This window comes from Monodon monoceros, unplaced genomic scaffold (genome assembly GCF_005190385.1).
Source record: "Monodon monoceros isolate NGI ecotype Baffin Bay Population unplaced genomic scaffold, NGI_Narwhal_1 Super_Scaffold_18, whole genome shotgun sequence".
In the NCBI taxonomy this organism is placed as follows: Eukaryota; Metazoa; Chordata; class Mammalia; order Artiodactyla; family Monodontidae; genus Monodon; species Monodon monoceros.
Genome location: NW_021703774.1, coordinates 158279666 through 158295119, shown reverse-complemented (window position 1 = coordinate 158295119; position 15454 = coordinate 158279666). Strand labels below are relative to the sequence as shown.

General features: G+C 52.4%; 1 protein-coding gene across 2 annotated transcripts in view; it reads right to left on the bottom strand.

Annotated features, from left to right (window-relative positions):
* Positions 1–4285: 4285 nt before the first annotated feature.
* MECR (mitochondrial trans-2-enoyl-CoA reductase) overlaps positions 4286–15454 on the bottom strand; it is a 31416-nt gene continuing 20247 nt past the window's right edge. The window contains exons 4-10 of one of the 2 annotated variants that reach the window (XM_029230807.1): positions 14205–14348; positions 11472–11574; positions 10329–10431; positions 9276–9349; positions 7123–7183; positions 6885–6957; positions 4286–5458 (exon numbers count right to left, since the gene is read on the bottom strand). In XM_029230807.1, coding sequence (XP_029086640.1) covers positions 5301–5458; positions 6885–6957; positions 7123–7183; positions 9276–9349; positions 10329–10431; positions 11472–11574; positions 14205–14348 — 716 coding nt within the window. In that variant the 3' untranslated portion in view covers positions 4286–5300. The remainder of the gene's footprint in view (positions 5459–6884; positions 6958–7122; positions 7184–9275; positions 9350–10328; positions 10432–11471; positions 11575–14204; positions 14349–15454) is intronic. The other variant, XM_029230806.1, reaches the window with a different exon arrangement.

Genomic DNA, 15454 nt, shown 5'->3' with positions numbered 1-15454 from the left:
GTCCAGTGGCGAAGACTCTGCGCTCCCAATGCAGGGGGCCCAGGTTCGATCCCTGGTCAGGAAACTAGATCCCACATGCATGCCACAACTAAGAGTTTGCATGCCACAACTAAAGATTCCGCATGCCGCAGCTAAGATGTGGTGCAGATAGATAGATAAATAAATCCACGATGCAAGGAAGATCCCGCATGCTGCAACTAAAAAAAGATCCCTCGTGCTGCAAATAAAACCGGGCGTAGCCAAACAAACAAAACCTCCCATGGTTTATTCTGTTACTTTAAGAACTGATTTTTATGCTGCAGTCCTGATCCGTTTGGTATTTTGTAAAGTGTGAGGATCATAGTACCTATATTATGAAGAACCAGTGCTAAACTTGGCTGTTAAGTAAACTGCTCAACCCATTGTACGGATGGGAAAGAACCCTACCCACCGAAATACCCGTCTCCAAAACCTGCTCCTCTTCTGGAGCTTGCTAACTCAGGGAGTGGCACCTCCCTCCAGGAAGGTGCCAAAGTTCCACCTTCACGCACCTCATTCACTCTGTCTTGTTGATTCTTCCTTCTAAAGATTCACGAATCCACTCACTTCACTCCCACTTAACTAAGCCAGTTCAGGCCTTGTCATATTGTTCACACATCAGGGCTTTAACATGCTGCTCCCCCTGCCTGCAACATGGCTGACCTCTCATTCAGGACTCAGACCTTCCTTGCCCACCTTCTCTCAAGTACTCCCCGTCACTATGATATCACTTTATTTTTTCTTTCACAGCACTTGCTACACTCTGTAATTACCTCATTTATTCACTTGTTCACTGTCTTTCGCCTCCACTAGAATGTAAGCTTCCTGGTATCATGGGCCACGATTTTTGGCTTCTGCTGTAAACCTGGCACTTCTGACAGTGCTTTTCACATATCGGGTGTTCAAACTATTTACCAAATTAATAAGTGAATGAGTTCTCACCTGGATTACTTCAGTGGCCTCCTGCTTTTTCTCATGCTTCCCCGTGAGACACAGACTCAGGGAAATTCTGAGTGATGTGTCAATTATTACTGAACAAAATCAAGGAGTCCTGAGTAAAGAGGGAGCTCAAAGGCCAGCTGTGGGGCCAGAGGAACTGGGGTTGCCTGGCATGCTGACCAGACAGGGTCAGGGGACCTGGCTTCTGGTGCCAGCTTGCTTCCTGGTATGTGACCTTGAGCAGCTCACTTCCTCTCTCAGCATCTTCCTCTTCTGAAAAGTGGTGATATTAAAACCTCAATGACACAGGGAAGTTGTAAAAATCAAATGCAGCTAGGTGTGGAAGTGCCCGTACACTGTAAAGGGTCAGGGACATAGGGCAAGCTTTCTTCCCTCTCAGAGGGTGCTAACTCACCTGCGGGTGGGCCCTCTGTCTTCCCAGGATCTTCCTGCCTTCAAATGCAGGCAGATGCTGTGCCAGGACTGAGTTTCTCTTCTTCCACCATTTCCTCCAGCTGCCCAAGCTGGGCCCAGCGTCCTACCCAGGGCATGGTACCTGCCAATAAGCATGGGGCTGGCGGGAGCTGCTGACAGCTTCCAGGTACCAGGGCAGAGATGCCTGGCACACACAGGTTAATGCAAGAACCTCTTTCTTCTGGGCATCGGTTTTTTCCCTGAGGAAAGCAGGGTTAATTGGTGTCCCAAGACACCAGACAGTCATCAATATTATGACAGTGGCTGTAGGCAGTTGAAGGGTGGATGATTCCAGAAGACAACAGGGAGAGCCAGTCATGAAGCCTCAGGGCTTCAGGTGCACCCAAGCTTTGGTTTAGGAGGTCATGCCTGTTTGTCCTCCTTTGGTCTCCTGGAGCCAGAGTTCCTCCTTCAGCCACTTAAAAAGTATATTGTTTACTTAGTGGGCCCGAAGAGCTGTCCCAACTCCACAGAGAGATTATTCAGCCTGAAAATTAAAAACAATCTCCTGTACTTGTTAAGTAGGGAAGCGATGATCCATCTTAAGTCAGATTCCCTCTTGACATTGTTTTGCCTCAGGCTCCTTTCCTCTGCTGGCCTCATTAAATGTTGATAATCCCTATGTGGTCTTCAAAATTTAGGGAGACTTTACTTATCTGGGAATTTCTTATTATCTCTTTCTTTAGCGCCTCCCTTCTCCAAATTGTCCCCCCAGATTGCTGCCAGAGGGATTTTTCTGAACCACAGTTCTGATCTTCTGGCTCAGAAATCTTTTGTTCCCTACTGCCAGTAGGGTGAAGTCCAAATTCCTTAGCTGGGAATCACACACTGCCACAATTCAGACTGTGATTTTGTGAAATTTTCAGCTTCACATGGATTGATAGGATTTCAATATAAATTAAATCATAGAATATGTATCGTTTATGATTAGGTTCAGAGAAAGCCCAAACACTAGGGGCTTAAATAACACAGGAGCTTATTTCTCAAGTCCTCAGGTGGGCAGTCACCGTTTCTGGGTCTCAGGGACCCAGGCTCCTTTGATCTTGTTGCTGTCCCACTCTCAACATGGTCAAAGATGGCTGTGCAAATTCCATGTTTCTATCCCAGCCAGGAGGAAGGTGAAAGGGGAAGGAAAGGGTACAGGATGGATGCCAGCTATATTTTAAAGAGGTTCCTAAGAAATGGACACCTAGAACCTCTGCTTACATCACACGGGCCAGATCTTGTCAGCTGCAAGGGAGGCAGGGAAACACTGTTTATTCCAGCCCACCATGTGCCCGCCTAAGAGTCATCAGTTTGTTTTTTTTTTTTTGCGGTACGCGGGCCTCTCACTGTTCTGGCCTCTCCCGTTGCGGAGCACAGGCTCCGGACGCGCAGGCTCAGCGGCCATGGCTCACGGGCCCAGCCGCTCCGCGGCACGTGGGATCTTCCTGGACCGGGGCACGAACCCGTGTCCCCTGCATCGGCAGGTGGACTCTCAACCACGGCGCCACCAGGGAAGCCCCATCAGTTTTAATTCTTAGCAATAGAATGGTTATTTGGGGAAAACGAGAAGCTTCTGACATAAATGTTCTGCCTCTATAACTTAGCCTGGTCCCTTAGTCTGTAATGCTTGTCTCCCTCCCCTGCCTGAGAAAATATTATCATCCTTTAAAGCCCAACGTCAGCTCCAGCTCCAGGGACTTCCCTGGCGGTCCAGTGGTTAAGACTCCGTGCTCCCAATGCAGGCGCCATGATTTCGATCCCTGTTCGGGGAACTAAGATCCCTCATGCCAAACGGAGCAGACAAAAAAAAAAAAAAAATCAGCTCCAGACCCCCAGAGGTACTATTCCCGGGACACTCTGCACACCCCCGAGGTCTCTAACCGTGATGTGGTGCTATGAACCTTCCTCCCACCTGTCTGCCCACTGAGTCTCTACCAGGGGCCCGATCCTTCTCCATGGCTGCAGGCTCATCACATCCCCTAAGCCCAACCTTGTGGAGTCCCCCTGCAGAACCTAATCCTACCGTGCACTCCTGTAGGCTTTGGGCAGCCTCCCACTCCCTCTCAGACTTTCTGCACTTTCCCCCATTGACCAACTGCACAAATCACCCATCCCACTAACCTTGAGGATACAGAACGGGAGGGACTTGGGTGAGCTGCGGCTGATTCTGAGCCCAGGTGTACAAGGTGGCAAATCTTACCCAGAGGGCACCTGTAGACCTTTCCCAGCCCCAGGATGAAGCCGAGTCCTTTTCTCCAGAGGACACACAAGATGCTCCCGAAGACAAGAGGATGATGCCGGGGCCCAGGTATGTGCTGGCATGTAACTAGCCTTCAGGGCCAGTTTTCCACATCACTCCACTGCCTAAAATCCCTCAGTGCCTCCCCCATGTCTTGGGGGCAAGTCCTGAGCCTTCCTGCTCTGACTGCTGCCCACTGCTCCCATCTCAGTCTTTCATACTCCCCCCACGTCCTAGGCAGCAGCTCTACTTGCCTGTGGGCAGTTCCCCGACTGCTAGGCTCTCCAGGTCTGCCAGACTCTCAGGAGTGCTGTTGGCTTTGCTTGGTACACCTTCTCCTGCTGGGCCTTAAGATTGGCTGTGACCATACTTCCTCTGGGAGGCCTTCCTTAAACCCTCAGGCAGAGCTGCTGTGTCGCCACGGCCCTCCGAACACCTCCGTATCAGCGGCCTCATGAGTATGCTGTGCACTAACTAGGCTTAGCTACTTGCGGGCCAGCCCCACGTCACTCACGGGCAGCCCTGGCCTCAGGCACATGCTAGGCTCTCAGTAAGTCCCCCCGCAGCGAGGCTCTAGAGCTCAGTGACAGAGGGCCAGGTGATGAGGGAGACACCCCAAAGCCTCTGGTTCTTTGCTTTGAGTGAGTGGATCATGAAACGAACACCAAAAACTCACATAGTGTCCAACTCTTCTCTTTGTCTGAATAAAGCTACTCATTTTTCAGGGCCCACTTTCAAGCTTCACCTCAGGGAGGCCTAGGACAGGACCTTGGTTAGGCGCTCACAGCACCTCACGCGTGTCTTCTTTTGCACACTCATCACTATGGTAACTGTCGTGGGACCAGTGGTTTGATGCGGGGTTTCTCAACAGCGGCACTGTGGACATGTGGGCTGGATAAGCCCTTGCCGAGGGAGGCTGTGCTGTGCACTGTGCACTGTAGCAGCATCACTGACCTCTACTCACTAGGCACTAGTAGCACCCCCTCAATTATGATAACCGCAGTGTCCCCTGGGAGTAAAATGAGCTCAGGCTGAGAACCATTGGTGTAACATCTATCTCCCCAGTTAGAATGGAAGTTCCATGAGGATGGTCCAGGCACCTGAGACCCCGTTTCCTTGGTTTCTCGGCCTGGCATTCACTCCTCTGTGGAGCTGATCCTCCCCCTGTCCCAGCTTGAGCCGAAGGCCACCTGAGAATGAGTCAAACCTTCCTTTTTAGAAGATTCTCCTCTGTGGGCTTGGAGGGCTTGAGGGCAGAGATCTGTTTTACTGGCTTTTGTACCTGCCAGCCCCGCCAAGGCTTTGCTTTCAGGGCGGTCAGGAAGTGATGGCTGGAGGACAGGTGGAGGGTGGGCAAGGGGGGCTTCTAGTGCTGGGAGATGGCAAGGGATGGTCCTTCTTATTAGGGGTGACTTCTATTGGTTTTTGTTTGTTTGTTTTTTTAAGAAGTTCGGACTTTATTAGATACCCGGAGGCTGGCCCCAGGGAAAGCCTTGGCTGGCCTCCCAATTCTCCGCCTCAGAAGTGACAGTGGGGAGAGGAGCAGCCTGCGGAAGGCGGAGGGGCCCCAAGTGGGGGGCCCGAAACCAGTCCTGCTGGTCCATCTCCCCTCCTACTTGGCTCCGGCTCCTCTGGGATTATCACATCACATGGTGAGGATCTGCTTGGAAGACACGAAAGGCTGCATGGACGCTTCTAAGGCACGCTGGTAGTCCTGCAGTGGGACCTCGGAGCAGGCAGGGGCCGTGAGCTGGCCTCGGTGGATGAGATCGCACAGCGTGAGGATCAGCTCCTTGAACTGGTCTGTGGGAGGTTGGAGGGTGTCAGACGGGGGAGCAACCGCAGGGCTCGGTGAGGGGACATGCGGGCTTCCCCTGCTGGCAGGAGCTGGTGCTGGGCTCCAGGGAAGCCTCGAGAGCCCTGGGCTCGGCCAGGGACACGGCGGCCGCTGTGGAGGCGGCCTGGGGCCCGCCTGTGCCCAGGACAGTGAGGGCCAGGGTGGGGACAGAAGCACGGGGAGCAGCCCCAGGAGCTGATGGGCAGGCAGAGTGGTGCTGTGATGGCTCAGACCCACAGGACCTGACTGGGTGTAGCGGGGAGTCCTGAATGGTGGGAGGGCGGAATCACTCAGAGGGACAGAAGCCAGAAGAGGCACGGGGAGGGGGTGGGTGGTACCTGGCACACCAACAGATGTGGAACAGAGGAGCTCTGCTCAGGGAAAAGAGCCTTCCCTGAGAGCCCAGGCTCCCTCAGAACCGCACCAGCAGAAGCCACCAACGTCCCCTCCCGGGCTTGCCTCCCACTAAGGACCCAATATGGTAGAGGAAGATGAGAAGTGAAGGCCTTGGCTGAGAAGTACTTTTTCATAGACATCAATTCATTCAACATTCAAATTGAATCGCATCCCCTGCTTGAAACACTTCAGTGCTTCCCATTTCCCTTTAAGATCGAGCCTGAGCTCCTTAAAGAGGATTATAAGGCCTTTCGTAATCTGGCCACAACCTATCTGTCCGGCTTCCCGCTCTCTACTGGGCTTTAACACATGCTATTTTCTCTGCTTGGAACAGCCCCTCAGACGACCACTTCCCTCCCCATCACGGGGATAACTCCATGCCATTCCTCAGCTCAGCCTGGGGCCGCGGTCCCAATCTGGGGGCCAGTCCTCCAGGAGAGGAAGAACAGTGTGCTGGCTCGGGTTCTGGAGTCAGAGAGACTGGCTGTTCGCATCCTGGCGGCACGCCCCTTAGGTGGGGATGACTTGGGGCCGGCTACTTCACTACTCTGAGAGCCTCTGTCTCCCCCTGTGTCAAACAGAGCTGACAGTAGTTTAAACAATTATGACATTTAAACTGAGGCAGAGGTTACGTAACTTGCCCACTGTCCCACAGCTTGCTCGGCAGAACCCATAGCCAGTAATGGTGGAAGCAGGATCTGGGCCTGGGCAGGCCGGTTCCAGAGTCTGTTCTCTTTCCTTGGCTGTCTTCCATGGCAGTCTTCCCCACTGTCAACTCCTCAGGAGGGCGGCAGGGGGTGCCTTGTTCAATATGGTGCCCCAAGGACTAGCCCACTTTAGTCCAATAACTATTTGCTGACTGTAGCTGTATTTAGAGACTGTTTTCCTTTATCCTGTTGTGGGCCTGGGGGTCCAATCACCTCTCCAGGGCTGGTCACTTCTGCAGTAGGCACTGCCCTCATATGACCCTTGGTAATGGGGCCATCATCCACTTACCTGGACTGTGGTCCTTCTTCCACTGGGATAACCAAAAGCCCCGAAGTTTGAGATCCTTAAAAATGAGCAGGCTCTGTGGACACAGGAAGGACATACTGGGGCTCTGAGGGCAAGAACTTCAGGCGCTGCTTAAGGTATGGACTCCCCCAGGGGCGGGGGGGCACTGCCTGAATTTAGACAACGGTGGTGTCCAGGCCCCTGTCTCCAGGCACTCCCTCGCCCCACCCCACCAGCTTACCACAGAGGCGATGACAGGCTGCTTGGCCATCCCCCCATAGGTCACCATGGTTCCTCCAGGCCTGAAGGGTCCAGAGAGAAGAGAGTGGTCGCAGGGAGAGACAGAGCCCTTCTTGAACCGGTTACAATGCATCTATTCCAACCCTGGCTCCTAAACCTCGTTCTCAGAATCCCTGGGAAGGGTTCAAAAATACAGGTCCCTAGGCCCGACCCAGACCTAATGAATTGGAAGCAAAGCTCTACATTAAAAACGACAGAAAACAAACAAGCAAGCAAACTCCCCTTGCAGATGACCTCGATGTCTAGCCAGGGTTGGGAGCCCAGAGTTAAGCTCCCAGTCAGGCTTTGAGGAAGAGCTGCAGAGAAGAATACTCCCCTGAGCAAAGCTCACAACCCGAGTCGTGAGTGGAGCCGGAAGTAGATCGGGCCGGGCTCTACTCCACTGTCGGTGTATGACGCTGGGCAACATGTCCACAGCGGGCCACACTGCCTCTCCTGTACACGCTCCAGTGAGACGACGCAGCTAAGGAATGGTGTGGACAGTGCAGAAGACAATGACAATTGTCAGGACCTGCTGTCTGACACCCACACCCGCCCCAGCGGTCAAACAGGAGAGGGGCTCATATAATTTTTAAAATGTAAGCTAGGACTTCACATGCCTGACTTAATCTGTGCTCCCTTCGCCACTCCCCTGGCTCTTTTAGGAGTTTGTTGATGAAGGAGGACCCGAGATACATTTTGGGACAACACGAGGGAGGCTCTGTGAACTCAAGGGTGGAGGAAGCTGCTGAGAGGCAGGTAACTCTCTGTGCCTGAGGCCGGGGGCCAGTCAGGTCTTAAGTTCCCTTCAACTGCCACCTCCTCTGGAAAGTAGCTCCTGCATGGTGGGGGGGCGAGCCCTCCCTCTGTGGACCCGCATTACACTTGATCTAATCAGAATGGCTACCGTATACTGGGTGTTTACTATGTGCCAGGCACAGGTCTGAGCCCTTCACATGTGCTGGCCAGTGAATCCTCACGGTAACCCCAAGGCAGGACTTTTATGACTCCTATTTCACAGACGAGAAAACTGGGGCCCACCTCTCATTAGTAGAGCGCTGTGTACAGACCTCAGAGCCCCGTGGACTCACCTGAGGCAGAAAGGGTTTATATCCCCCCATTTCACTGATGAAGAGACTGAGACCTGGATCGTTTTTCACATATGGCTTAACTTTTCATAGGTCCACAGCTAGTAAGCGTGAGCCACGGGGGGGATGGCAGCTGGCCTCGGAGGCTGCCCAGAGTAGGGCTGAAGAGGTATGCTCGGAGCCACAGCAACTCGGGCAAGCTGCCTACCCTCTCTGGGCCTCATCTGGACGGGGATGGGAGCAGTACCCCTCACCTAGGCGATTGTGGAGGGGGTACATCACGCACTCTGCACAGCCTGGTACGTGGTAAACACTCTGTGATTGTGACTACAGCTCTCTGGTCACATGACCCAAACTGCCGTCCAGCCTGAGTTCTAGAGGGTTCCCTCAGTGTCTCAGCCATCTAGGTACCCTGTGGCTACTGAGTGCTAGCAAATATGTGTTAACAAATGTTGGTGCTCTAGTTGGGAAATGTCCTTTCAGGCGCCCTTCAATTCGACAAGATTATATTAACGGAAAAAAAGAAGGAAAGGACATGCGCTGTCAACACTGTCAACGTCATCCCCCTCTGTGGTGGGACGATAGGTGAGCTCTGTGCTTAACTTTTCCTTTGTACTTTTACATGCTTTCAAGATGTTCTGTAACAGCATGATGTTACCTTTAAAATCAGAATCTATTTTTAAAAGCTAATAAAAAGCTTAAAAGCTAATAAGCTAGGACTAACTGACTTTTTCAGATGCTCCTAGGTTATGAATCCTTACCCGTTCCCCTATCACAGAGCGCCCAGGAGTCTACTTCTGGGGTCCCTAGGAGAACAGAGCTGGACGGTCATCTGTAAAGGAGGAGGCTGAGAGAGGGAGGGCCCAAGTAACTAGGACGTGACGTGGGTCCCATCTTCCTACTCAGGGTCATGCTGACCTGGCCTTGGCCTGCACTGGCCACTGGGACTTGGTCACTCGGTGGTCCTCCTGTCTAAATCCCGGGAGGGCGCCTTTGTGCACTGGACCCACGGGGCCGAGGGACTTACGCCAAGTGCCGCAGCAGCTCCGTGGAGCTTTTCCCGCCGACACAGTTGAGAGCAAGCTGAGGTTGGGGCACGTCCTGGAAAAGAAGGGACCTGCAGTGAGCGAGCTACCCCTCTGTGGTGGGGTTTGAAGCTTGCTAAACAAACAGCACTTCCCTGGCCCAAGGGCTGTGTCAGGAAGGAGCGAAGAAAGTGGGACAGTCATGCCTTCCAACTCCATCTGGGAAGGGCCTTTTCTTTACCAGCTTAATCCTGTTATCTGTTTTAGGATTTTGTTCAAAACTCACCTCCTCTGGGAAAGAACAGACAAAGGGCACCTATGTTCTGTTTTGACGGACTTCATTTCCCACTCTTCTCAGCACTTACAACTCAGTTTATATTAGATGTGCTGACCTACTGCTTCAGAAATGTTCTCAAGAGGCGTGTGTTCTCAAGTAAATGTGTGTCCGGTCCCTCCAGGGTTCAGTGATAAGAGGCTGAGATGTGGTTCGGTCACTTACTAGGTGTGCTGGGCAGGGTTAAGGGGCTTTGAGTTCAGAGAGACCTGGAACCAGCCCGACTCCACCACTTATGACTGTGTGGTCTCAGTAAAGTCCTTTCTTTTTTTCCAAGTCTTCGTTTTCTCACCTATAAAATAGATAGCACCTACTTTGTAGAGCTTTTGTGGGGATTATCAGATAAAGTATAAGGCAGATGCTTTGGAAATGTGACTCCTTTTCTTTCTCTTCCCTCCTGTACCTCAGTTTCCTCAGCTCTCTCCCAGCTCTGAGATTTACTTCGGCTGTGTGGGCTGACGTAGTTCACCACTGACATTCAAAACTACTAATCACACAGGGTTTCCTAAACCTTGTCTGTCTCTCCTGCCCCCTCACAGCCCCGGCCACTTAATGCATGCTTTCCCCTGGCTGAGGGAATGGGCTTTATCCTTCCACGAAAAGAGACAAAGGGAGGATTTTGGAGACATGGGGCCAGTGCCAGCTTTTCTAATTCAAGTGAATTTCTTTCTTCAGGGAGTTGGGCCTGGAATGGAGGTGCAATGACCCTCATCACTGGTACCTTAAAGAAGTTTTTCATCTCATGCTTTCTTAGTTCCTCTTCTGTGACAACATGATGGGCCCCCAGATTCTTCAGTCTGTCGGTCAGCTTCTGGATGTCAGGTCTGGAAACCAAACACAATCCAAGGTCCTCGTCATATCTGCTCACTTTCTCCATGGAAGGCTCCCAGGACCCCTCTGCCACAGCTGTGAGAACCCGAGTTTCTCTTTGTGGGAAGCTAAGCTGGGCCTGGCCACCAGTCTCATCACATGCCAGCATCTCTTGGCCTCAGTTTCCTCACTGGCGTGAGAGAGCACTGGGTGGTTTCTACTGCTCCTGTCAGCTCAAGGACACTAGAAACCATCTGGGCTCAGGGAGGAGTCATTTCACTTCCTGATTTCTTCTACTGAAACGACAAACTCTGCTTCCTTTTCCCCTCTTTTCAAGGGGCTTTTCAGAGTGCTGTGCAAACACACTCCGGTCCAGGAGTGGCTCTGAGCCTCTTTACCAAGGCAAACAGAACAATTTCTTTGTTAGCACAACTGAGGGGATGGGGAACTGAAGCAAGTATCAGTTCTCCTGCCAAGGCTGGGCTTCCCTGAAGAGACACAACCACGTGCGTGGATGGTGAGGCTTAAGGAAGTTGGATGATATGATGGAGAGAGAACAAATTGGGAAACTAAGTTTGTCATTGGTTGGCTGTGTCTTCCTGAGCAAGTGGCTTCCTCTTTCTGATGACAAACCTGCCCCATCTCCTTTACATCTGTATTTAGTGCACTTCAAAGTATCACACAAATGCAAGGGAAACAAGGGCTCTGGGTTAGTTGGTTCACGGAAAGAATAACACAGCTTAAAACATTCCCAAATGTGAACTGTGGTTTTAAAAACATGAGGTTTATCACAAGTCAAGAGTCTCAGAAACTCTTAGCTGTTCACTAAGGGCCTTCTCCTTCCTGCCCTCCCTTTACATTTCAGATTCATTCATCCTACAGCCAAAAGCAACTGGACTTCAGTGCTGGTGGCTGACTCAGCTATAAGCCAGCTCCTGCCCGCAGGAAAGGAAGACCGCTTACGCAAGGGCGCCACCTGGTGGAAACATGGGCACCCGCGGGTGCCAGGTGGAAAGGCCCAAGTGGTGTGCTGGGATCAGGCCTTCCCACGCACCTGTCTCGGACCACGTTGATGGTCCTCAGGCCCAGGGCTGCGGCGATCTGGATGACTGCTTGCCCCACTCCACTGTTGGATGCATTCTGGATGACAGAATCCCCTGTGGAGCCAGGAAGAGACTCAAGTTGAGACCTGTAATAGGTCAAGGGCTTCCAGCCTAGAATCCTATTATAGGGCCGGAGGTGGAGTCCTCAGACTCTGAAAGTACCCAGGACCTGGCTGCTGAGCCTTCTCAGTCCTTGGACTGTTGCTCACACTTCTCCCGTGCCCCCCAAACCTCTACAACACCCGCGAAGCCTGCCAGGGTTCAGCAACTCAAGAGTTCACACTGGATGCAACTTAGACCCTGCTGTGTAAATGATTTTGCATCCTCATCATCCTCCCAATTTTTATGTCCACAAGTCTCTGCTTAGGTTATTTCTTTGGCTTGCAATGTTTTCCTCTTTCCATCTCCCTTCATTTTCAAATCCTAATTATCCTTCGAAGGACTGCTCGAGTGTGGCTTCCTACATGAAGCCTTCCCAGATTCTTCCCCCGTGCACTCCCACAGCACTCTGCGGCCGTCTCTGTTAATGGTCACGGTCAGCCCTGACTTATACTTGGTCGTTATCTCAGTCCATTTCTATCAACAGGCTGCAGCTTCTTGAGGGGAAGATGCACTGCCTCAAAATGGGATTAGAGCTGCACTGGAGAAACTGGCAGCCCCTGAAACAGGGACCTCCAGACAGTCTGTGGTCAAAGCCGAGGCCTAACTTTGGACTTAGCCAACGGGGGAGGCCACGGGCCATGCTGGGAAAAGCATGGGCTCTGGAACGAGACATACTGGGGTGTGAGTCCCAGCTCCTCCACTGACTGTAACGGAAAGTGAGCGGGGCGGGATGAGTCCTGACCTCTTTGAACCTCAGTTTCTCCCCCATGAAACAGGAGTCCTAGAAGCACCCACCAGGGTGCTCCTCATTAGAGCCCAGTGCTCTTGTGTCCGGGAAGGGGCTCTGTTCCCCTGAAATGCTATCTGGGTTTTGAGAGGCAGCAGGGATCTTGTGCTAGAGACAGAGGACTTTCTGGAAGAAGGCCCATCCTCCTTAGCTAGGGTCAGCCTACAGATCGTCACCCAACAGTGGGTCATGAAACCAACCTAGTGGGTTGCAAGCTTTTTTTTTTTTTTAAAGTTAAAATCAAGGAAAATAGAATTAAAAAATAGTGGAGTGCATCACACATAGTGAGGGTAAATATTATTCCACGAAACTTTGGTTTTCATTACATATATATTCATATACGTCTATATACTGGAGGACAATTTAAAGTGTAATTCTTACTCTGGGTCAAAATCACACGTTTCACGCCAGCCCTGGGGCAGGAAGGTGGAGAGATACACCGTGTGCACAATAGGCCACAAAAGGTGGCTGGCGTCACAACAGCCTGATGTGGCGACCACAGCTGCAGCCCACATCACCGGGGCTCTGAGGGGAGAGGATGCAGGCGACCAAAACATGTGCTGCACTGGGACTTGAGCAAAGGTCCCTGATCACACCTGCTGGCTTTCTGCACTTCAAGAGACCTAGGGCTGCTCTGCCACAGCTGGGAGAACCGGCATTTGTCTGCAGGAAGCTGGGACTGGTTTTCAGCCAGACTTACGCAGAGCTGCCACCGAAGGTGATCACACTCCGGTATCTCTCCACCTCAGTTTCCTCGTCAGCATGACAGAGCTGGACTGGGTGATCTCTAGGGCCCCTGCCAGCTCCCGGATATGCGTGGTGTGTGGGGTAACCCTCCAACCACGGGGGACGGGAGTTGGTGGGTAACTGGCCCAGCCTCCTGTCAGTTCTGAGGAGGGTTCTGTGAGGGTCTGTGGAGGGTCCCCAGCAGGACTGGGCCCCGGTTGCCCACGGCAGGAATCAGCTTTCGCTGGCTCTTCCTCCTTCCCTGTCCCTGTCCCCAGTCCCTCACTCTTGCTTCCTGGGGTCACCTCCCCAGTTCTTTTCTTAGGCTCTGCTTTCAGGGGAACCTGGAATAAAACACCTGGCTTTGTCATTTCCTTGCTGAGTGATCTCATACAAATAACTTACCTCTCTGGACCTCAGTTTCCTCATTTATAAAAAGGGAGAATGCTAACAGCAGTGCAGCTTTACTGTGCTGTGTGCCAGGCCCTGGCTAAGTGTCACACGGCATGCTGTGGTGAGCCCTCAGAACCCCTTACTCTCCACTTTCCGGGTGCAAAGTCTGATGATCTGAGAGGTCAGTTCCCAGTTAGTGAGGCGAAGCTGGGGTTCAGACCCGTGCTGTGGACCTCATTGCACCGCTCTGACGTCCAGTGCGTTTGACGGGGCAATGCATGGACAGGCACGTATGTGGACTGGAAAGTGCTCTGGCAGTGCTGAGTGGAAAGACTAACACTAAGTTCAGCATTTTATTGAAAACACAGGGACTGTGTCTGTGTTGTCTGGCTTTGTAGCCCCAGAGCTCAGCACAGCTCCATACGATTTTGATGAATGACAGAATTCCATCCCAAGCTCTAGGGAATGTGACCCTTCAGCGGTTTTCTAGGGTGCACTCCTCATGAGGTTTCAGCATGTTTTCCAGGATCCAAGCTAACACCTTTCCATGTAAAGCAACACCACCACCCAGGTTGGGGCCATTTTCCTCGCAGGTAAGTTCCCAGGCCTCGGGGTCGGGACATGGGTCACACCCCAGTCAGGAGTGCCCGGCCTGCCCACCCACTGCGGTTCCTACCTGGCCGCAGCTGCTCGAAGTCCATCAGCATCCGGTAGGCCGTACAGGGATTGACGCCCAGGGTGGCGGCGCTCTGAAGAGGGATGTCACTCGGAACCGAGATGAGCGCTTCCTCGCTGAACACAGCCTCGGTCCGCCAGGTTCCTAAGTGGGGGGAGGCCAGGGGAGTAAGGAAGGACCCCCTCCATACCCAACCCCACTCCCCCTCCTCAGTGGACGGGCATCGAGGACAGCGGACTTCAGTAATACTTGGAGAAAAAGGAAAATCCCAAAGCCTTTTTGAATGTCCGAGTCCTCATGATAATTACGTTAGGGAGACTGTGTTATTCCCACATCAGTTACCAGCAGATTTAGCTAGTGTCACACAGCAGGTGGCTGAGGATCTCAAACTACTGGACTCTGAGGGTGAGACAGCAACATCATTACCAGGGCAAGAGAAGTTGAGAAAGCCCCATTTTCCCACTCGGCCCTCATTCTCACCTAAGGCAGGGTGACTCGGGTGGTATTATGGAAAAAAGCATGAAAGCCAAAGGCAAAGGCCGAGGTGTGGGACCTGGCTTTGCTGGTCTGCTAGTCTGAGCACAGCACTAAGTCACTGAGATTTGGTTATTCTAATATGTAGATGACACTGGCAAGAAGAGCCTTGACTGGCCTCCCCCAAGAACTGTTGCACAGATCAAATGAGATATGGGAAGTGAAACAATCCTGTAAACTGGAAAAAAATGCTCATTAACCCCCAGACCACATTCCAGTTCTAGACAAAAGAATAATAAAATGTCCAGTTTAAAGTCCTCACTCGGGCTTCCCTGGTGGCGCAGTGGTTGAGAGTCTGCCTGCCGATGCAGGGGACACGGGTTCGTGCCCCGGTCCGGGAAGATCCCACATGCCACGGAGCGGCTGGGCCCGTGAGCCATGGCTGCTGAGCCTGAGAGTCCGGAGCCTGTGCTCCGGGAGGGGCCACAACAGTGAGAGGCCCGCGTACCGCAAAAAAAAAAAAAAAAAAAGTCCTCACTCAACAGGGCAGGAACTGAGGCTGTGACTTGCCCTGTCGCCCAGCTCCCCGGGCTGCCCCCTTCCATCTGCAGATACTGTGAGCCAGGCCCCTCCAACAACGATACAGTCCTTACGTTCGCAGTGCGCTCACTCCAGTGGAGCAGAATAGGTGAGACACGAACAAGCAAGTACAAGAATTCTAAGTTATACAGAGAGAGAGAGAGAGAGAGAGAGAGAGAGAAAGAGAGAGGGAGGGA